General features: G+C 39.7%; 2 protein-coding genes across 2 annotated transcripts; both read right to left on the reverse strand.

Moving 5' to 3' along the window:
- Positions 1 to 29: 29 nt before the first annotated feature.
- arhgdia (Rho GDP dissociation inhibitor (GDI) alpha) lies at positions 30 to 18,007 on the reverse strand. The gene is made up of 6 exons (XM_077557240.1): positions 17,859 to 18,007; positions 4,960 to 5,155; positions 1,610 to 1,693; positions 1,232 to 1,308; positions 1,108 to 1,171; positions 30 to 1,033 (listed from the first exon to the last, which is right to left on the reverse strand). The coding sequence occupies exons 2-6, from the start codon at positions 5,147 to 5,149 to the stop codon at positions 831 to 833; spliced, it is 618 nt and encodes a 205-aa protein (XP_077413366.1). The 5' UTR covers positions 5,150 to 5,155; positions 17,859 to 18,007; the 3' UTR covers positions 30 to 830.
- Positions 18,008 to 21,424: 3,417 nt separating this feature from the next.
- On the reverse strand, positions 21,425 to 24,253 carry alyref (Aly/REF export factor). The gene is made up of 6 exons (XM_077558625.1): positions 23,873 to 24,253; positions 22,436 to 22,588; positions 22,216 to 22,363; positions 22,066 to 22,129; positions 21,814 to 21,997; positions 21,425 to 21,712 (listed from the first exon to the last, which is right to left on the reverse strand). Exons 1-6 carry the CDS (start codon positions 24,107 to 24,109, stop codon positions 21,698 to 21,700), a joined length of 801 nt encoding a protein of 266 aa, XP_077414751.1. The 5' UTR covers positions 24,110 to 24,253; the 3' UTR covers positions 21,425 to 21,697.
- Positions 24,254 to 24,340: the final 87 nt, after the last annotated feature.

A 24,340-nucleotide genomic window follows, 5' to 3' on the forward strand; every position in this document is an offset into this window, starting at 1 on the left:
TTTTGTTGTGTGTAATGAACGAGGACACATTTGAATTTCAACATTTTAATGTCATCACAGGAGCTCGTAAGTGGGCAGCAATATAGCAAACACTGATTTTAACCCCGACCCAAACACCAGAAAGATCCGAATGAAGCTGCAGCTTCTGTCACAGTAAGAAAAATACAACACTTTTGTAAAAATAGACACCACTTGGGAGTGTTTGTATGCGTTTAGAAATTGGACTATTAGTGACAGGAGCATTTTTGCCTCCTGTAGACATGCTTGGGAGAAAACAAGCACGTTCTCCCTTGTCGAGTTAATAACTGAAGGCTAATAGCGCTGTTAAATTTGATTTACTTGTCCTGAGAATTCATGTTAAAAGGCCACATGGCAACTAACAAGTTGGTAAGGACAAGACATCTTGTCACTGCAAACTAATATTCAGAAAAGAGATGACCTAAATTCCAAATAATTTACCAAGACGACAAATCTGCTCAAAGGCTTTAGTAGGGTTGTGTGTCCAGCAAAAGATGCCCCACACACACACACTCAATACATACATACAGCAATGCTCCTGTAGCTTTTCCCAAGGCAGACGTGGTGACCATAAAAAAAATAAAAAGACAGCAGGATGAAGAGCAGAATAAGAAAAGAATCATACAAGAAAAAGGGACTACTGATTCCTAAACAACGTTTTCATCTCCATTTCCAGAACGCAACATTTGACAGGAAACCAAATTCAACCGGAAAGTAAGTGCGGCGACGCCAATGGACGGAGATGAGACGAATGAGAACCAAATGGAATGGCAGCGATGGAGGAAAGGAAGCGGCTGAGGAATGGCGGGCGGTCAGTCTTTCCATTCCTTCTTGATGGTCAGGCCCCACTCCCAGGACAGATGGTCGTGCTTGTCGTCGTCGGTGAACTTGGACTTGATGTTGTACGTGCCGCGGGCCAGCATGCCTCTGGGCGCCTCCTCCACCGTGGTGAGGAACTCGTACTCCTGGTCGGGTCTGGGCCCGTAGCTGCCCACCATGTAGTCAGACTTGTCGACTGGAGAGCAAGAGTGGAGATGACAACAGATTAGGAACTCAAAACAACTAGTCTTTGTGTGGAGGCGGCCTTACCCTTTACTCCTTTCCTGAATGACTGCTGAATGTACTTCAAACCCGACACGATCTCCCTGTTGACCTGCGGACACGTCACGGCTCAGTGCGGCAAACGCACGACGGATTGAATGGACGCTCTCACCTTGAAATTGATCTTGATTTTGTACTCCACTCCCTCCTTCAACACAAACGGGTTCTTCTTGAAGTTCTCCAGATCTCCTGGCAGACACAGATAATCCAATGCGCCGTTATTTATTCATGGTTTCTCAAATTGCGGCATGCTTAGTGGATTTGTCCACACTGAGAAAGTTGTAGTAAAGATGCTGACCACCAGGTGGCCTTCCGCATCACACTGCAGATTAAACGGTAGCGTCTGATTTGGCTGAAGAGGCTCAGTCAACATTTGTGCACAAAAGGAGTTGGACGGTCCAAATTGAAAGTAAACAATCCATGTGAGCACTTTGGTGTCATGTATTTGCTTCACAAAAAAAACGAGGTGATCTGTAAGACACACACTCACCCTGCAGATCGAGTACCAAAGGGTTGGGCGCCGCGTCACATATCAGAGTCATCCGCGTCACCTGGATGTTTGGCGAGTTGGGATCTATGACGGAGAGGCACAAGATGACGTCATCAGCCGGCACAAGAAAGCATGTTTTGCAGTCATGAAACACAAGAAGCAGGGATGTGATTTGACCAAAGTGAAATTATCTGAAAATTTAGCCGGGGGTCTGGGGGCCGCTGGCACCCAGCTAGGTCCAGGGCAGTGCCCTGGTGGGGGGACAAGAGGGGCGCAGCCCCCCGGAGCTCATGGGTTTTCCGTGTTTTTAAGTACTTTCAATGCACTCACATGACAAAGAAATAGACAAAACAACAGCATAAATTTTCAATGTATATTGAACTATCCCATATAAAATGGCAGTTTTAGTCAACTCAAAATCAGTCACATTCAAAAACATTGGACTGCCTTTGCTTTTAAAAACTATCACTGAGAATATCATCATATCTAACTAATGTGATTACTAAGTTAACACATAAATAATGTTGAAGAGTTCAAATTTCATGAACAAATAATTGTATCATGACCAAATGAAAAGTAACTCATATTAGAGCATACCACAAATGTCTTTGTTATAGCAGAAGATGTTATCTGTCGGAGTCATGTGCATACACAATGAACTACTAAAAAAAAAAAAAAAAAAAAAACTGAATTTTTTTTTTTTTGGGGGGGGAGATAAAAAAGTGGAATTCCACGATTTAGCGGAAAAATCACATCCCTGAAGAAGGCTCATTTCTACTTGATTTCTATTTGTTTCTTATGTAATACTCAATTTTGTGAGTTGGTACTTTTGGGATTTCGAATATATCATTTTCAAAATCAAACAAATTCCCATTTTGCACGATACTCTTAATTTATTCCTGTAATTTTTTAATGCTCTCAGGTACGATGGCGTATTAGGGCCACGTATAAATATATCTATTTTTAGATGGCGGGGGCAATATTCAGAGAAAAAAAAAAATCGCAAATTTGCCACTTTATTAAGTCAAAAATTTGCAACTATCTAGTGGCAGATTTGCGAAAGCACCCCCCCCCCCCCCACCACACACACACACACACAGAAACATACACATAGCGTAGCTATAGTCTAATTATGTGAGGATTCGATGATGGTTAATGGGACACTGTTTATAAAATGAAAAGGCAGGATGGAGACGGATCATTCTTAAATTAAAACTTTATTCGTCATTCACCGCAGCCAGAGCGACAACCTGATCCCCTATCAGCTGAATAAACACTATCCAATCAGATGCTAGCATACTAGCAAGTGAATGTCGGAGAGCAGCAGATTCGATATCAATTTCGATACTAATTCTGGAAACATAAATGTACAAGTAAATATACATTTTAACAAATTAACTCAAACGCTTAATCGTCCGGGTGTGGACCTTCGCCAAGCGAGGCGTCTGTTGCTGGCCAGTCGTCGTACACAACGCTTTAAATCTCTCCTATCTCCTTATTTGGAAAACCGACCGAAAAGTATTTTTTTTCCTTTCAAATCTGCCACTATATTAAGTCGCAAATTTGCACGTTTTTTTTTCTTGGAATATTGCCCCCGCCCTCTTAAAAAATATATATTTATACGTGGCCCTAATACGCCGTTGTGCTCAGGCTAGCTCAACTGTCATGAAAATAGTTATTGGCACTGCTTGCAAAAGCAAATAGATCAGCGCTTTATGACAAATTCAACCTTTACATCCAAATGAGTAGAGGACCAATTCAATCCAATTGTACACAAACCAGAGCAAGTTTATTTAAAAGTCAAAAATTGTCTTGACAATGTTTTATGTGGCCCCCATTAGTCTAAACACTGTATTCTGATTAATATTGTGCATGTGGAATATGAATTAAGCAGTCGGCGGCCATTTTGCCACTTGCTGTGGACTGAATACAGACGCTCCCCACCTTACGAACGAGTTACGTTTTTTTTGTCCCAAAATCGATTTTATTTAAATTATTTCATACTGTCTTCCCTTTGTTTTTCGTGTGCCTTTATTGGGAGCGCTGTTCATGTTATACCCGGTTTGGCCACTGAGGGGCATTGTTGTTCCACGTGATCTAATACACTGTTAAGTTGTAGCCACATTAGGAAGTAGAAGGAAAAATTCACGATCAAGTTATTCCAATAAAAAATAATAATACAGACGCTCCCCACCTTACGAACGAGTTACGTTCCGGACGATCGTTCGTAAGGTGAATTTGTTCGTAAGTTGCTTCAGTGCTATATTTTGTATTATAATTTATGTTTAAAGCCTATATAAGTATATTGAAGGTTTATATAAGTATGTTTAAGGCTTGTACAAGTAACCTGCATTGGTTTGTACTGAAAAAAACTTAATAAAATGGAGAGAATACGTACAGTACTGTACTACGTATGTTAGAGAGAGAGAGCGAGAGACACACAGTATGTACATGTACGTAATAAGATAAATAAAATTAAGTTTAACTTACTTTTGGAAGATGTACTCGATGCTTAAGGAGATGATGGAGGAGGAGGAGGATTTTATATCATGAGAGATTCTTCGTCGTCGCTGGAATCGGCTTCAAAAGTTATTTCCTGCTTCATGGGGACCGGCGTTTCTTCCTCCTCCTCCTCCTCGCCACGTTGCTGAGCCTCCAATGAGCTCTCACAGCGCCAATCGTCGGTATTAGCGGCGGAAAGAAGCACTACGCGCAATACAAAATCTAACTTACAGCATTTCTTTCCGAACATTTTTCGACATACTGTACGCGCAGAAATGTTCGTATGTACCGTTGTTCGCAACTCGAATGTTCGTAAGTAGGGGAGCGTCTGTACGTCACTTATGCTGCATTTGAGGAAGGTGGGAAATTGGATTGATCCCGCTCCGAGTGTCCCAGTTCTGACCAGAATGCGTTCGAGGTGAATGTAAACAACAAAAAAGATGGCCGATTCCGGTCCAAATCATGTTGTGTTACGTGAACCCGTATCAAATAACTAAATTAAAGTAACAATAAATATCCATTTATAATCTTTTAAATGATGTTTTGGCCATTCACAGTCTATCCCCATGGGGGTCGCCCATTGCCGACTGACATCACATTGGAGCCGGCCGGGGACCCTTCCTCAAATGGGCTCAGGTAACGACTGTCACGGCTCACCTGTTTTTTGGGTTTGGTCATGTGATGTTTGCGAGCCGAGCCCTTAGACAAAATGGCTGCCCATGGATAAAAACCACAAATGCAATATCAATCAGAAGACACGTTCAGACTAACGAGTGCAACTAGAACATATTGAATCGAACTTTTTGGACTTGTTGTCCCCTTTAACTTTGCCGGCAGAGCGCTCTCACCTGCATTCACAGAGGTTTTGCCCAGCAAGGCCTCCTTATACTTGCGCAGGCTCTCGTCGTCTTGGTCCAGTTCTTGGATCTCCTGCAAGCTCTTGGGTGCCGGCGGTTTGTAGTTGACCGCGGCGTCCGTCTCCTCGTTGGCTGCGGCGAGCGCGGCCAGCTGTTCGGGTGTGGGTTCCGACTCCGCCATGATGTGCTGATCCAAGCGACAAGTGATGAAAAAAAAAAAATAAATAAAGAATGAAGAGGTCATTAACACTGAGCACAGAAGGCTGCGCAACATTTTCATTTTCTGGGCCTTGTTGATAGACATCTGGACCGGTGGTTCTCAACCTGAGGTCCCTGGGACCTTTGGGGGCCGTATCATTTTTTGCGTTTGCTTATAGGCCACATTTAAAGACCTTTCACACAAAAATTGCTGCAACATTGACATTCCTCAATATGAGGAATGCTATCCAATTGTGACAAGCTACAGAGATCCTTGTGAGCTGCTGTATTCTCCTCTCACACACACTTGGGGGCTCTCATTGGCCAGCTGCACCAGTAACTGCTCATTAGAAGCACATACACACACACACACACCGAGACTGTGAGCAGAGATGACCAGAGCAGCACAAAGGGCTGCTTGGATGGGGATTGCCACACAACAAATTGCCTGGATTAATGACTCGTTGAAAAGGATGCTCAATTGAAAACAAATCTTTTTGAGAATTCTCATAAACTCTGTCAGTCTGGTTCTCGTCTTGCTGTCACCACTTGTCTGCTGTGATTTCAACCACAACAACAGCATAAGTGACATCCATCGACGTGTTCGAGCTGAAACCGACCCGCAGCATCCATTGCCTCGTCGACGCCGTTGACTTTTTTTTTTCCAGCTCGCTCTTTAATACCTCATCATCTGTGATGGTTGGGAGTGAGCAATTAGCAAATGAATTGACAACTATTCTAATAATCCACTAATCTTTTAGAGCCATGGTTTAAAAATCCTCCAATTTCAATCTCTCAACAGCAATTTTTCTCTCATTTCTGTAGCCCATCAGAGTAGACAAATTCATTATCTTTTGTATTCAAACGAAATAAGACATTAGCAAACAATAACCGAACCAATGATTGAATTGGTTTCAAATTAATTCCTCACATTTATATTGCTGAATTGATATTTTGTTTGTTTTTAGCACACACATACAAAATACTAAAAGGTACAATAATTGGTTAATAAACAGTACCGGTAATTGGGGGGGGGGGGGGGAAATAGTGTTTTGCAATACACTTTAATGCAAAATAAAATTTGATTACATTATTTGATTAATCAATGGAATAATCTATAGAATAATCAACTGTAAAAAATAATTGCTAGTGACTGGCATCAACTTTGTCAACAAAAACTATACAAACATATTTTCGTCAACACACATTTTTCACCAGGCAAAAACTAGACTAGACTAAACCCCTAAATATTAAACAATAATTGGCACTAAATTAGTGTACATATTCATCGACCAATGAAGACAAGATGAAAATGTACTTAACCTAATAAAAACGGGACTTAAATCTATGGACATTTTAGTTCATGAACTAAATCAAATGATTTTGTAAAATCCTGTGTGTCTGCTAATCTGTCACTGTGACACGGTCATGTGACACACAGTGACACGCCCCCTTTCAAATCTGCAGCTAGCGAGTGCAACATGCACAAACACATGGGACAGACAGGAGGTGGATTCCTGGTGAAAGGTTAAAAAAATAAAATAAAATAGAAGAAAAAAAAAAGTTAATTATAGTTAAACCGTAACATTAATCCAATGGTTATAACGTTCCAGGAATAATGTTTATCCGACCGCTAACTAATACTGGCTAATTTACTAGCTCATAGCATGAAGCTATATTAGCCACTTGATGATATGCTCATCAAAAAGATGATAATTTTTTTATGTAAAATATTCCTAGATCCAAAATGTTCCAACATAATCTGCTGACGAAAAAATATGCAGGAGTAAAATTATTGTCCTGACTAAAACGTTGACAGTTTTTGCTGACTAAAACTAGATGAATAAAATGAGGTTTCTTTGGACTAAAAGACTAAAATGACTGCAAATGGACAAAATAAAAACATTGACTAACTATGATAAAAACTAACAAGTGCGATTGAAACTGACTACATTTATTTTTTTATTTTATTTTTTTTCACCCAAAGCCCATTAAAAAAAATCCCATACTAATAATATAATATAATAATAAATTGCCAAATGCAGAAACATCAATGTAAGTTATCACGATGTAGTGGCTCTCGCTAACAGACAGAATTAAGTAACCAGAATTAGGTTAAAAAATTCTATATACGTAGACCATGTTTCTATAAATTTTGATATTTGGTTTTTATTTGAAGCAGATATTTTTTCCATTAAAATGTGATTTATGAGGAGGTTAGACCATTGGTCGATATTCAGAGTTTGTTTATTTTTCCAGTTAACACGAATTGTTTTTTTTGCGACAGTAAGGGCTACAAGTGTAGATTGAAATTGTTTATGTGGTAAGTCAGTTGTTGTTCGGTCACCTAGCAAACACAAGTTTGGAGATAAAGGTATCCTACAGTCCAAAATAGCGGAAAGTTTTTCTAAGACTTTAGTCCAGAAATACATAACCGGAGTACATAACCATAAAGCATGAACATAAGTGTCTGTAGTGTTTTGTAAGCATTGGAGACAAATGTCGGAGTCTGAGAGTCCCATTTTCTTCATCATATATTGAGTAATGTATGTTCTGTGAATAATTTTATATTGGATAAGTTGTAAATTTGTGTGTTTTGTCATTTTAAATGCGTTTTCACAAACTTGAATCCAAAAGTCAGGTTCCGGTGCTATAGACAAATCTGACTACTAAGTCTGAAACTGACTACATTTAAAAATGGCTGATAAAATTAACACTAGTAGTGACAGCTCCGAGTAGCGAGGAAAGAATTCTGCTTCCTGTATTTCACAGCACTCAGTTAAGTCAAAGGCTTAAATGGTCAAAATGTGTTCTTAAAGGCCAATGGAACAGCAGAAACCCCTAACAAAGAGCACTCACCAAACACATTTCTTTTTTATTTAGTTGCAAATCACACTAAGTAAAATCATTCGGCAAACACTGGCAATCCTCTCCAAATGCGAAGTCAAACAAAACCGACTGCGTAATCTCAGACAAAACAACACCCGATAGTTTTTACATTGAGGTGTGAGTCGTAAAAAAAAAATAAAAAAATAAAATAAATCACAGAAAGGCTGTGGAGCTGTTGCACAATGTCAGGCATACGCAGTTGGGTAAAAGCCAAGTCGGACTTGCATTTCCTTACGGGGCCCCGCTGTGCTTCCATTAAAAAAAACGGTGCCGCTTGCGTGCAATGTCTGCTTGACTGTTTGTTGTTGAAGTATAGCGAGACAAAGACAGGAAAATAAGGCCGGAAGACGCAGTGCCGCCGTATTATTTGGTGAGGAGGATACATCAGGTGCTTTCGCTCACTTCCTCTGCTCTGCTCTAGTGTGCGCCCACATAGTGACAATTACAGCAATGTGCTACATACCGACTAGCGCTACCTGCAACAGATTTATGTTGTTGTTTTTTTGGGCTATCTTGAAAAGTGACGGCAACAGCGTCTGCTCCCATTAATAGTCATTTGAAACGACGTGAATGCCACGGAATGCATTTTTTGACTATAAAAATAAAGTAAGATAATAATTGATGATGATGATAATAATAATAGTAATTGATTTTGCTTTTCAGTCATAAAAAAAAGATGCAAGTAGTTTGTTATTTTAAAAAAACAGGTGGATGATAAACTATGAATTGTACATATTTCCTCCAAGTGAAGTTTTGGGAACAGCAACAGCTTTAGAGACTATTTATCAGATGACTCCCATTTCAAATAGCTTCTGGAGAAATTGTTTAAGCGGGGCCTGGAATAATATTTAAAAGGATTTCTTGGAGCCCTTTCAGTAAAATAGACAAAAGTATGCCTGTGGCTGCGTGCTCATACTGAAGGTGCCAAGTCCACGACTTATCTTGGCACTGGGGAGAAAATATTAAAAACTGAGATCATTACATACAGTAGTGGGGCCCGGCGTACATGCTATTTAAATTTTTTTTTAAATAAATAAAATAAAAATAAAAAGAATTGCATTCCCTGAACTTCTGAGGTGGTTAATATTAGCACTTTTTTTTTTCATCCAAGTATACTTTTCCAAATCCTTGTTAGTCAAACAATGAAGAGAAAAGCCGTATGTATGCGTTCCGCCTAAATGCAAATCAGCAAATTAAGTCCAATAGAGAAGTAAAATGGATCAACTCCAACAGTCATTACGACACACATTCTTCCAGGTTGAGTGTGCGCAGACAACACAACAACGTCTGCAGGCCGCACACATTGTTCCCGTCGTCTGACACAATTGTCAGGTCATGAGATCGTCCAAGCAAAACGCTGGATCTTGTTGTTGACCCTCACCCAAGATCATCGTCCACATACGCAGATGATAACCTGACCTCCTGATGTCTAAAACTGAGGTTACATTTGCAACGTCGGTGTAGAGAGTGAGATTACAGCAAATGGGATTATGCCCGACGAAGCATTGAGCGACTGCGACATGATTGGGAAGAAGCTGGCCAAAGAGGATTTTCTTGATGGCAATTGTTAGTGTCACAGATGACTGACCTCTCTTTCGTTTTGTGTAGGGCTGACCCATGTGGAGTTTTATTGGGGGGGATACCGATTCCAATATTTATAGCCTTATTTTTCCAGATGCATGATGTTATTCAAAATGAGCGTTAGTGGCTGCAAAGAGGTTCTTTTCCCAACTGTCAATTCTGCCAAAACGAATCTGCGTGCTTTGTTTTAAGACGCAACAGCAGAGAATGCAAAAAAAAGTAGGCAAAACACGCGCAGCCCTCGGACGATATCCATAACAACAAAGTGACCCAAGTGTCAATTCAGTCCTGGAGGACAGCATGAAATCTAGGGGCGGGAATCTTTGAATGTCTCACGATTCGATTCAATTCCGATTTTTGTGTCTGCGATTCTATTCAGAATCGATTTTTAAATCGACAATGATTTGATTGACAATGATTTTTGCTTCAATCTATAGATGTGCAAGGAATTGTAATGATCTACTGCAGTCTGACTCGCTACTGCTAATTAGCGCGCTAGAACGGCTCCATGCTGAAATTACAGACGCTCCCCTACTTACGAACATTCGAGTTGCGAACAACGGTACATACAAACATTTCTGCGCGTACAGTATGTCGAAAAATGTTCGGAAAGAAATGCTGTAAGTTAGATTTTGTATTGCGCGTAGTGCTTCTTTCCGCCGCTAATACCGACGATTGGCGCTGTGAGAGCTCATTGGAGGCTGAGCAACGTGGCGAGGAGGAGGAGGAAGAAAACGCCGGTCCCCATGAAGCAGGAAATAACTTTTGAAGCCGATTCCAGCGACGACGAAGAATCTCTCATGATATAAAATCCTCCTCCATCATCTCCTTAAGCATCGAGCACATCTTCCAAAAGTAAGTTAAACTTCATTTTATTTATCTTATTACGTACATGTACATACTGTGTGTGTGTCTCTCGCGCTCTCTCTCTAACATACGTAGTACAGTACAGTACTGTACGTATTCTCTCCATTTTATTAAAAGTTTTTTTCAGTACAAACCAATGCAGGTTACTTGTACAAGCCTTAAACATACTTATATAAACCTTCAATATACTTATATAGGCTTTAAACATAAATTATAATACAAAATATAGCACTGAAGCAACTTACGAACAAATTCACCTTACGAACGATCGTCCGGAACGTAACTCGTTCGTAAGGTGGGGAGCGTCTGTATTATTATTTTTTATTGGAATAACTTGATCGTGAATTTTTCCTTCTACTTCCTAATGTGGCTACAACTTAACAGTGTATTAGACCGCGTGGAACCACAATGCCCCTCAGTGGCCAAACCGGGTATAACATGAACAGCGCTCCCAATAAAGGCACACGAAAAACAAAGGGAAGACAGTATGAAATAATTTAAATAAAATCGATTTTGGGACATCTAAAATCGATTGTGAATCGTACTAAATGAGAATCGATTTTTTTGGCACACCCCTAATGAAATCCAAATCATTAGTAATCAAATACAAAATCCGCAGAATCTCAAACAGTCAGTTCAGGTTAACTAAACTGTGCTTAATTTAACTTAAAGTATTATTCATCACCCCGTCAAGATAAGCTATTTACATATAGCCTACTGTGGCTCTAAAAAGTCTACACACCACTGTTCAAGAAGCAGGTTTTTGTAAATGAGCGCTTGATAAATCATTAAAAAGAAAAAACATTACCACCATTGGAGTGACATATAACCTGTACCACTCCAATGAAAACAAAATTCTCTTAGCAAGGGTAAGTAACAATGAATGACATAATGTCTGCTCAACTGTGCAGACCTTCTTATGACTGTGGATGCAGCTGTGTTCAGAATTAACCAACCACATGGCAGTCGCACAATGCTACCATTTTAGGTGCCTCTGATTAAGCCTGAATAAAGTTCTGCTGTTCGAGCATGATTTCCTGACATTTTTTGTCATTCTAGCAAAAGCCTGAAGGTTTTATGCAAACAGTCTTTAGCATTTGGAACTGTTCATAAATCCCTCCCACTTTGTTATGTCCCAGCTGAAGAAAATATACTTACATGCTTCACTACACATATGTTGTCTTGGTGATGATCAGTGTTGCGTTTTTGCCAAACAAACATTTTGGAATGACGGACAAAAACTTCAGCCGGACCATTAAACATTTTCCCAAAAGTATTTTACAGCCTGGAAATGTCATAAATTCCTGCAGCTTCTTCAAAGTTGCCGTCAGCCTTTTGGTTAGCCTCCCTGGCCAGTTTTACTTGTGTTGTGTCATTTCACTTTTGGAGGGACGTCAAGGTCTTTGTAATGTTACTGTTGTGCAGTATTTGTTTTAGTGATGTCAAAACATTATCGCATTAATCATGTTTTAATTCATTTTAACCAGAGTGTGGTTGAGCAATAAACATAACTATATGCATTAAAGTAAAGCATGTAATAAATGACATTCAGATTTCATGTCAAATTATTGGGGTAATTTTATTCCATTTGAAATTATGTAAATAATTAACTGATTTGAAAAAGAGATGGAAGAGCGTGTGCAGTGGATAAACATTTTTGAAGACGTCCTCATAACATTAAATGTCGAAAAAATTAACGCATAATTTAAATTTGTCGGGCAAAAAAATGTTGATTAAAAAAAGCCTTTAATTAAGCGATTAAACAAAATTCTAAGATGTGATTCATCTGATTAAAAAAATGAATCGTTTGACAGCTCAAATTTATTTCCACTTGACAATAACTGTCGTTACATGCAATATTTAAAAGGTATGGCCCAAAGGTTTTGTTTTGGCCTGTCCAGGATGTTTCAACATTTTCCTTCCAGCCAAGCCACACAACACAGGCAAGCTACTCAAGTGGTATATGCAAATTTGGTTCTGCGAACGCCCGCTTCGGATTGGTGGACTGCTTTCACACTCGTTCCTGGTTGGCTGCTTCCTCGAGCGTCCGTCTTAAATGATGCAGCAGAAAACTTCGGACCATAGCTTTAATGTCTGAGATCCCTGCACTGTGGAAGCTCTACGGGCAATGGATTGTGATGCAAGATGTGGCCAGAAAAACGGCAGGAAAAGTCTACTCCAACAGCCGAACTTTCCATTTGGGGTAAACCAGAGACTTCAAATGGTGGCCGCTGTGTGCCGTCTCCCATTTCATGCAAGTTTGAATGTGATTGGTTACTTTCCGACATAGCCACATAAAGAGGCATAACAGGGTGTGCACACTTTTGCAACAACATTATCTCATTTGCTTGTTTGTTTTTTAACGTCCACTGTTCAAATTATTCCAGTTATTTATAGCTTGGGGGTTTACCTTTTTTTCATACCAAAAACCCGGCATCTGTTCAAAGGTGTGCGTGACTTTTAGCGGCATCTTTCATATTTGACAGCCCTTACTGAAACGCTCGATTGTTGGCTGTTAAAAAAGCTGATTTGTGTGTTTGATTTGACAAGTTGGACAACTTGTGCTTTTAGAATATCTCTAATAACAAATATCGACTCCAAATTCACACAATTGCGTGTAACTAATGTTAGATATTATTAACATTTTTTAATACTTCATTTCATATATTAACCATTGTTATACATTATTAACATCTTAATTCTTTATATTAACCATGTTGAAAGGTTTTATAGACGTGTAAAGCAAGTAGTGTTTAACTCAGTATAATTTGACCTTAAGCTGGGACATATTATTTGGTCTAGAAGTTCCTTCTCTGTGGGAAAACACATTTGGTCCTTGAGAACAGAATCTGTTTCGAACACGCACCCCTGACTCTGTTTTCGCCATCACTCATGGAAAAGTACCCAGAGAGTATGTTTTGTCTACAAATGAAAGAGAGGCGGTCGGTTTTAACTATAAGAAGCCATTTTACAAAGCGGAAGAGGCACATTCGGCACTCTGAATTCCACCTGTTAAGTGATGAATTGGAGCATGTCATGATGTCCAGAGATCTCTGTTAGATTAAAATCATTTTTGCAAAGGTGTTTTTTCTTACATTAAATCTGTCTTCAAGTTTTGGAACACGCAAAGAGGACAAATATTTTTTATTCCTCTTCACTAATTATGGGCCTCCACGCATGATCTGACTAGCCAAACTAGCATCCACACAGTTAACTAACCCTTCATAGGGACACCTTTCTGCATGGCTCAAAGTGGCAGTTGTGGGGGTTTTGAGGTGACATTTCGCTAGCTGCCTGCAGCATCTCGTCACCTCTGAAGCTGCCCTTTAAGACATCTGTAGCCGTTTTGATCCTTTGGTACCACTACTGATTTTTATTTACATTTGCACTACAGCCAATGTTTTTGGTTTTAATATGCTACTTTATCAGAGATTCAATATGCTACACTATGAGTTCTAAGATTTTAATAGTGGTGCTGTTGCTCACCTAATTAAATTACAATGCAGAAAATTGATCATGTGCGAGACCAAAGTCAAAAACGTGAATAAGGCCAAAGCCTGGGTATTGTGATTAAATGTGAGATTATGCTTTCAAAGTCTTCTTCCCGTATACACTACTCACAAAAAGATATTTTGGATATTTGGAAGATATTTGGCTTTCAAGTGAAATTTCAGGACCAGCCTAAAATGCATTGAAACCTTTACATGTGAACTTAATGTGACCTTTGCTAAGCTTTTGAATGCGCATGTCCAACCGTTTAATGTTTCCAGAACTGAATCTAATTAAAAAGCTGTGGGCTCTAACTTTTTTTTTTTTTTTTTTAAATATCTGTATTAAAATACAGATCGGTTTTATTACACATAAATGTTGAGTTTTTATAAGTTGTATTTATTTTGAAATAAATACAAATGAATGGTGAAGTAATCTACTTCAATTAGAGTTGTAAACTTACTAAACATTTGGACTTGCAGTTTTCTTCTTCATAATAAAAACTTCACAAAATAAGTGTGGCGTCAAAGCAAATCCAGAAGTCAGAAGTCAGATAACAACAATAATACAAACAAATCTGGTTTTATTACTTCAACTTTTCATGAGAAAAAAGTGCATTTCTTGAGCACTGAACTTCTCTTGACACTACCATTTTACTATTATTATTTTTTTTAAATATCCACATGAAATAGAAAGCCTAGCAACCCACCAAATCGAAGCCTCTACAACTTGAAAAATGCATTCTATTCCACTGTGGCGCAGCCCTAGTAGTAAGTGCTGTTAAAAACGAAGATTTGGGCAGATAGCACTGCAACGCCATGTCACAAGTACGCTAGCGCACCTTTTTTTCCCCTCCTTTCAACTTACACAAACGAGAGCTCAATGATTCGTATCCTCTTTACCGCTAAACTCCAAAGCACAATTTTATCAGTCCATCTTTAACTTGCCACCTGTGCACATGAGCCAACTTGAATTGCGGCGAGGATCATTTACAGATTATGCAGACAAAGAAAGTAACACGTTGTTATACATCAGTACAAAAACAATTTTACTGAGTTAAGCACTGGCTCACAAGTCAAGTAATGAGGAAGTGCGGCAACAAGAGCTCCTGTACAACTGATGCAATGCAGCGGAAGTCCAGTCAACGACAAAAAAAACGGTACGCAGGCAAAAGAGAAGAAGAAGGAAATAGTTTCGGTAGATGTACGAGCTTGTTTTAGATGATAATGCAAAGTTGCTACTCGGCAATAAAATATTTCACCTTTTTGCATTTTTTCACCCGACATTGGCCCTGGTGAAAATAGTCAACGGCACAGAAGTCGAAGGGCCGTCATCAACGCAAACGCATATCAAAACATATGCAACTCGCAGACATTAAGAAACAACGGATGACCAGCACAGGAAGGACCAGAACAAATAGAAGCTTTAAAAATAGCCGCTGAGAAATCCCTGCAGGCAGTGGCAGGAAGTTGTGACAGAATGGGATAGCAAGGTGCCCAGCTGAAAGGTCACAGACAAATTCTCCCACACACTGACTCACCACCCACACCGAAGCCCCCACTCCATCCCCACTCGCTGGAGGAGCTTGTCCAGACTTGGCTGGCTCTACACTATGTTTATCAACTTCCCAAAGCTATCATCATGTTCTCTTTTTAGTTCGCAAACTACTTGAGATTTAATCACCAGCGCCTCTGCTGGTTGCAGCCAAGTACTGCAATAGATTCAGAACAAAATGCTTAACAAACAATTGATTGGTTAATCAATCCATCCCTTAGATTAAATGAGTCATTTCCATTGGGACTGGTATTTAAACAAATATTTATATTATTATTAGGGCCCGAGCAGCGAGCGCTGCGAGGTCCCTATAATGCTTCTGCATATTTTGCTACTTTTTGTTCAATATGTATGTTTGAATGACCGCTTGTGGAAGAACTACAATACATTCTAACTAGCAGTGATAACTATTAGCTAAAATTTAGACTTTACTTTGTGTTGGTGATCGTAAACATACTGTTGTGGTGCGTTAGTAGTTAGTTGTAGTGGACACACTTAGTCTTCTAAGTGTGAAGTTACCCCCAAAATGTGGACATTATCTGTGTTTTACGTACTCTTTCCTCCTGAATTTACACCAATACTAATTTATTTCAACAACTGTGATGTCATTTTCAGTTGACAACAAGTGGTAAAATGGCTGCCCACAAGATGGATGAAAACAAATGGATTTTTCTGCTTAATTCATATTCCACATAAGAAATATTAATCAGAATGCCGTGCAGACTAGTAAAAGCGCATAGAACACACTATTGTAAAGAATATTTTTGGCTTGACTTCCCCCTTAACCTCTTTTAATGAAATAGGTGGAAGAGAAAGCTCGTATTTGATATTTATTCATAAATTCTTTTCTTTCTTTTTTAATCTTTGAAGCAATTTGGGCATTTAAGCAAGTGGGTGGTCTTCCTGTTCTGTCAATATCAAATATCAGGTATTCTTTTACTTGAAGTGTGCACATTTCAAAACTGGATATTCAAATTGTAATTGAGCATTTGGACTTGTGTAAATCAAGCCTAAGGGTTGGCCAGCCTCTGTGCAACGGTTTGGGTTACGAAAGTTTGCTGAATAATTTAAATATTGTCGATGATAAACCTCATTTGAAAACGACATGGTAAACTCCAGAAGCTTCTAAGGTCATTCAATTAGGAATTTGACCCAAACTTTGCGTTTAAAGTCACACAAAAATGTGTAGGTCAAACTGTCACCATGTGGTGACTCCATCATATTGCTAACAATAGCTGTTATCTGCTGTAAAGATTGTATCTTATTAAAGTTAGTGTTTTATTGTTTAGTTTTTACAAAAAAATAAAACCTATAATAGATTACTCTGGGATAGAATTATTCAATCCACATAATTTCCTAGAGGAACATTTGCTTTAAAATTCAAAGTTTACAGACACCCCTTCAGTCAACTAAGAATGTAAATTGATTTTATTTATTTATTTATTTTTGGGGAGAGTTGAAGTAATTTAGATGCTCCATGGTTAAAGAACCAAAAGGACAGAAATGTTGCACGGCGTCAAGTGGGAAGCATTAGAAAGGCTGTGTTTGAAATAAAATAAATGGTGTGACGTGATGGTAACACTTAATCGCTGAAGCTGGGTAGAAGCAGAAGGGAGGATTTGGAATAATCACCTATCAGCCACAATCACTTGGAGCGCATTTGATCCAAGCAGGTGTGATGTTTCACACACTTGCCGATGAGAGACTTCATGGAATCAAACACGATTCAAAATTTGACATTAGGCGTGAGCCATGCATGAAAATTCATCCATTCGGACGAGAGGTTGGGGGAGTTGAGATCCAGGAAGTTGCATGGAATCTTCCAGTAAGGCCACATCGGACTTCAGAAAAAGTGGACATGCAGCTTTTTAAGCGTTCGTGGTGCAACTATAACAAGCCCTTGTTGTATTAAACATCCCTGTATGCTAATATGGACGATCCAAAGCAAGTGAGCGATATCGCACTACCACTTCGGTCAGAACAGATTTTACACCCGGAAATGCAATACAAAGCGGGTTTTTTCCCCCCTCTCTCTCGCTCTCCAAGCCACGCCACAGAAGAACGAATTCAAGAAGACAGCTAACAGTGGAGCAGAAAAGGAGCACGAAAAAGATCAAATGATCTTTGACAAATCAAATGTTCTATAAAACGCCTATGTAGGAGGAAGTTGCTCTTTGCACAACCAAACTGTCTTCTTAGTTTGGGTTTACTGGTTGAGTTGGCACCTACTTCTTCTTTCAGAGGCTACCAACAACTGATTAGCATTCATACAAGATGACGAAGTCAAAAGTTTGTTTTTCCTTGGGTCTTACCGTTTAAACTCTGGAGGACTGGACAGGCTTTTGCGCAAGCAGGCGAAACTGGCACAAGTGAAGTGAACAAGACAAGTGACACGGAGGAAAAAAAGTGAGAATTCCCGCTAACGGGCGGAACGACATCCGGCAAACTACTATCAAAATAAAAGTGCAAAGTGATGTTGCAATGGCGAAATCTCACACAGTTCATTGCACATAGTGTTGATTTTATCCGCCATTTTTAAATTTAGTCTCAGTTTTAGTTCAGTTTCAATCACGCTCGTTAGTTTTTATCATAGTTAGTCAACCTCGTCCTGTTTTTATGTAGTCCATTTTTAGTCTACTGTAAATCTAGCATTTTAGTCTTTATTTTAGTCCAAGGGAACATAATTGTATTCGCCTAGTTTTAGTCAACAAAAACTGTCGACGTTTTAGTCTAGTTCTAGTCAGGACAATCATTTTACCCCTGTATGTATATATATATATATATATATATATATATATATATATATTTTTTTTTTTATTTTTTTTGTCAGCAGATAATGCTGAACATTTTGAATCTAAAACTATTTCACATAAAATGTTCTCATCTTTTTTTCTTTTTTTATAAAAAAACATTTTGACACACAGTTACAGTATATCAACAAGTGGCTACTATGGCTCCATGCTACGAGCTAGTAAGTTAGCCAGCATTAGTTGGCAGTCGGACTAACAATTTTGTTGGAACGTTATAGCTGTTGGATAAATGTTACGCTATAACTATAATTTACTCTTTTTTTTAAATTATAATTTACTCCTTTTTTTTTATAACCTGCTCTCTGTCCCATGTGTTTGTGCATGTTGTATTAGCTAGCTGCAGGTTTGAAAGGGGGGTATCACATGACACATTTTTCATGAACTAAAATGTCCATAGATTTTAGTCCAGGTTTTGTTAGGTGAAGTACATTTTCATCTCTTCTTTATTAGTCGACGGAAATGCATACTGATTTAGTCCCAGTTATTGTTTGTTAATGAGGGTTTTAGGCTAGTCTAGTCTAGTTTTAGTCCGGTGAAAAATGTGTGTTGACGAAATTATTTTTGTTTAGTTTTCATTGACGAAATTAGCAGTAAATGTACATTTTTGTTTTGTGTCCAAATGTGGGGGGCAAACAGTGAATTGAATTCCATAACATTTGGCAGAAGTGGCAAAAGTACTCACACTATGCTCATACTCTAGTAAAAGTAGAGGTACTCATTAATAATTTAAGAAAAACTTATAAAAGTAGGCCTGAAAATGTACTTCCTTTTTCATATGTCAATAATGTACACGCTTTGATAACTTGGCACAACGTGAGGGGTGGGGGGACTTGCACACAAAATTATTTTACCTCTTTTACTATCTTACATACTGGGCAAAACATTGGCATTCTAACAGAGGACTGAACAGACAACAGGTGTCACCTGGAAAAATCTTACCAGGTTTTTATTTTCTTAATTGGCTAATGATAACAACATACAAAAAAATAAAATGAAAAAATCTTACTTGTATGTTGTTTCGTCCGCAGATGACACGAAAAATGTTTGAATGCAAAAACCCGACTGTTTTGAGGCTGGCACAAGGCAACACTTTCCACAAATCATTCTTGGAGCCACCAATGTCCATATTGCGGAGGCGCCGCAGTAGCGCGTCGTGGCCGCACTGTCAACTTGTCCAATGTAAAAGTTACTATTTATTTATTTACAAATAGATATATTTACACTTAATCACATATACATGACAGCATTTTTAGTGCTCTTCTACTTTTAGCCATGTGACTGAATCTCAGTTTGTGGAAATTATCACTGACATATGCTCATATGATGGTGGTTGTCAAATGCATATGTGTCCTCGTCAATGTGACTGCTGAGAAAAATATGGCCTGTGATCCAGATTCAGCGCGGACAAACTGGTTGAGAGAGGATACACTCATATGTTATGCCCAGCTAGTTCTGTGAGCAATATGTTGGTAAGAAATGTAAATCATTGCAGTTTCTCGACTGATTTCTTCTAAAATGCACTGCAACAGAACTAGCCCCGTTAGTCAAATTACCTCTCGTAAAAAGGGAAGCACACGCTAACATCTAACATTGGACCGGTCGTCTGTTGCAAGATGACGGTCACCTTGACGTAACCGACCAGCAATGAGGAGTCTAGTGTGTAACTTTAACCGGAAGTGGTATGCACGACAGGATGAGGACGAACTATATTACCATCAACATTTTTACAACTCATTTAAAAAGTATTAGATTTTAGAATGAGGATGAAATTGTCATCAGAAAAAAATACACTACTAGGTTTAGAATTAGGAAGAATTTATCATCGGAAAAAAAAAACCCTGCACAAATATTTATTTTAAGAGTCATAAAACCCAGAAACAATTAAAACTGCACATATGGAAAGTAGAACATAATATGTTTGGGACTCTTCTTGTGACTGTCACTGATAGGTCACTCAAAACAGTGACAACATTCTCAATTTCAATAAACCATTGTCCTCCAAAGCACATACTGTACCATTTCACAACTTTATAAGAGCAGGACAAATTTTGAGTCAAATTTCTACAATTTAATGTAGCCCTTAATTACACAAGAGTTGCAACGGATTCCTACAGGCTCACACTTGATCAATAAAAATAAAATATAAAAAAAGGCGGGGTGGCGTAAGGAAAATCTCACACGAAGCAGTTCCGTATGCGATTGGCTGCGTAACGACATCTAGTGGTAAAACTGTAGTACAGCGCTCGTTTCCGCTAAGAATGCACAATTTGCTGTTGAGTTCTATTTTGAGAGGTTATTGGTACAGTACTGATTGTCTACAATAGGTAACAATTTAAAACCATAAAATAAAAATATATTTAATTAGATTATATGCTGATTAATATTAGAATTGGGACGCTGTTTCCAAAATTGCAGTTTTTTTATCCAACTAACACCGCTTTTTTCCTCTCCATAGCGTACACTCCAGATAAGAAAAAGTCCACCGATTAGTTGTAGTGAGCCTGTATAGTAAGGAGAGCTGATTATGACTGGACTCATCTACAGCTACGTAGCCACTCCCCCCCCCCCCCCCACCCCAGTGTAGTCACAATTTAGACAGTGCTGTGAGAAATGTGAGTCTTCCATTAAATCAGTACAGTACTATCAATATCAGCTAACAGAAATCTTGCCTAGTAAGAATTAAGAGGGTTAGGGCTGACATTTCTCTTTGCCTTGTACCTAAGGGCATACTGTTGTTCCTACTTCATTTTATGACTTTTTAGTTTTCAAAGCTTGTAACTATTTCATAGACATTGATTTATCATTTTAGAAAATAGGGATCCTATAGTTCAAAAACTTGATATTAAGCAAAACTGATCAGTTTTGGATTCCACACACAAAAAATAACACCTTTCAGACCTAACTCCTAACTAAAAAGTGCTCCCAAACCAAAAAAGCACTACTGCTATGTCTTTCCAAATTATACTGTACTGTACTAGTTTTGTGAAAATAACCTTAGTTGAAAAAAAAAGGTTACACTTATTGTATTCATTGCAAATGTAGTAAGCAATAGAAAAAGGAAACAGTAGTTGGTTAATATACACTGCAGGTTTTATTATAAGTTTCATTTACTACAAGTTTGGAGGAATGGACTTGGAAATTCCAACTTTCAACCTACAGACAAAAATCTTTTGTCAGAAAAAAACAAAACAAAACAGTAAAAAACACTTCAGAGCAGTTAAGCGGCTGGAGCAACGACCAATCACATCAGGACAACCATGTGTAAAACAATGTGTACTATTGTAACAAGCATCCTTCTGTGCAGGACATGAAAGGATGACCAACAAGAGCAGCAACACTTCTTAGCTGGTGTCCATCTGAGAATACAGAACCAGATTAACCATTAGACAGGTGTAAAAGTGTTCTCTCTCTCTTTTTTTTTTAATAAACTGTGCACCGAAAGAAAAGCTGGACTCACTCTTGCATTGTAGGCATCTAACTGAGCATCAAGTTCTTCTGCTGAAAGCTGCTGCTTGCTAGCACCCCCTCGGCCACCTCGACCCCGTCCTCTGAAGCCACCTGCGCCACGACCTCGGCCTCCTCTCTGCATGCCGCCGAAGTTGCCCCCACGGTTCCTGTTCATTCCACCGCCTCTGTTCATACTTGGAAAAGACAACAGCAACATCACAAATTGTCACGCTTGAGGACCAAGTTTGAGTAAATGACCTACCCCTGCATTGGCCGCCTCTGTGTGTCAATCTGTGACGTGACTAGCTGTATGTTCATGGGCCTCCCTGGAAGGACAAAAATCAAAGATTTGGCAAATTGGAATGCATGGATACAAGTGACCACTGAGGCAAAACTAATTGTTAGTACTTACCATCCAGCGGGATGCCGTTGTACTGCTTCATAGCCTTGAGCGCATCTGCCCTTCTTTCAAAATGGACATCTGCCGTTCCTAAGCTTCGTCCTGAACGATCATAATGAACTGCAGCCTTTTTCAGTGTCCCAAACTCGGCAAAAAGTTCCTACACAACAAAGAAAACTTGAGCAACAATCTCTTAGCCCCTCGTCTTTGACAAGACAGTGTGAAATTGCACCTGAATATCTGCATCAGAAACGCCAAAGTCGAGATTGGAGACAAGAAGCTTCCCTCCGGTTTCCACACCAGCGCCACCTCCAGCTGCGCCGTTGAATCCACTGTAGCCGTTGTCGAACATGTCGTGTTGCCATTTATCTGGAAGTTGTTTGGGCTGCAACAGATGAGAGAGAACGCACCTGCTGACTTGAGGAATCCGGTTGTCTCTGTCAATCAGAGTCCACACGGCTGGGTGTTGGGGCAAGCAGAGGCTCCACTTCCAACATGGCCGGGGTGCTCAGCTCCCTCAGAAGGGTGCCCATTATCCCTTTGCCCACCCAATGACTACAAGCATGGCATTCCTCACAGTAGGACGTAAACAAAGACTAGTCTTATGGGGCTGTATTGCTTTTAATGCATGCATTATTTAGCGTAGTCTGATGTTTGGTGATTTATTTTATACACATTCATCCAAAACACCACACCATCACTTTTCTTTTTTGTTTATGGTCAGCTGTCCCACCCAGACTAAAATAACAGCAGATGCGGCTCACTGCTTCTTCCACCACAGGCTCTCCAGAACTGATCCTCAACTTGTTTGTCGCCTGCTGAAACAGCCTTGCCTCCCGCGATGAATAATGATTCCTGGCCGACTAAAAGTTCATTTAAGGCAAAGTATTGTAGGGTGGGGTAAATGTCCATGAAGAATGTGGATGGATCAGAAAACTAGCGCTGCTACGGCGTCAATAGGAGCGTAGAATTTGCCGAGCGTCCATTTTGAGAACACGCCATTTTGACACGGGCTTTGTCTGGTACGTTCAGAGACGCACTCAAACACGGACTGGTGATAAGTTAACTATCAGAATACTATGCATAAGGGGGTGAAGTCCTCGGATCCATCCACCACTCCGCTTGAAAAGAATGGGCATTCAAATGGAGCTTGTCAGCCACTCCCGGACAAAGGACATCCTGGTCGCTCACAAATAGCGGCTCCTTCCGAGATGGGGAAAAATGAAAATAAAAATAAAAACTGGATGCTCTCTCGGTGTTCTTCTCTTGCCGCCATAAAGACACTCGATGAAAATCAAATATATTGGCGGTGGACGAAAAAAAACATTTTGCGGTAGTAGATTCAAAATGGCGACGCCAAGACCTTCCACGATCCAACTGTAGCTAATGGCCAAGATGGCTAGCACATTTGCGGTTTCAAAAAAGGGCTTCTTCTTCAGAGGGGGGGGAATGTAACATAAGGTTGGTTCGGGTAAGGACAGACACATTAAGCATACAGATTCCTTTTAATGCTCAACCGCTTGTGTTAAGAGCTCTCCGTCGAGAGAAATTTGGCGGCTAGCAATCACTTTTATTTGTTGATTAGCAAGCTGGCTGGAGTATAGAAGGATGTTACCCGGGCATTCCGAAGTTTGCCCGGGGTTTTTCCCTTTCCTGCCCATTCTCATACCCTGTTGTATGGCGTCGGTCTGCCTCGAGCGCGGTTCGTGTTTTGGCGGTTCCTCATGGGGCCGGATCCTCCGCCTCGGCCTCCAAATCCTCCGCCACTCATTCCAAGGCGCCCAGCGCCTCCTCGGCCGCCGCCAACTCCTCCGCGGCCTCGGCCTCTTCCACCCCTGCCACCACCTCTCTGCTGCCTGTTCTGTTTGATAATGTCGTCTAAAGACATATCCATTTTGTCGGTCATAATGCTGTCTCCAAAAATCTTAAACTGTTGACAAAAATAATGGTTAAAAAAGGTACACCCTAAACTTGCTACACTTGCTTGTCTGCCTTCACGCGCCCGAACCACTGCTACACAAAGGGCTTACAAAAGAAACCACTTCGGCTAACCTTACGTCACCACGTATTATACGTAACTACGTGCTTACGTCACAAGCGTATTCATGGGCTCTCGTTCCCTTCCCTTCTCATTTTC

Source organism: Vanacampus margaritifer, chromosome 2 (genome assembly GCF_051991255.1).
Source record: "Vanacampus margaritifer isolate UIUO_Vmar chromosome 2, RoL_Vmar_1.0, whole genome shotgun sequence".
NCBI classification, from domain to species: Eukaryota; Metazoa; Chordata; class Actinopteri; order Syngnathiformes; family Syngnathidae; genus Vanacampus; species Vanacampus margaritifer.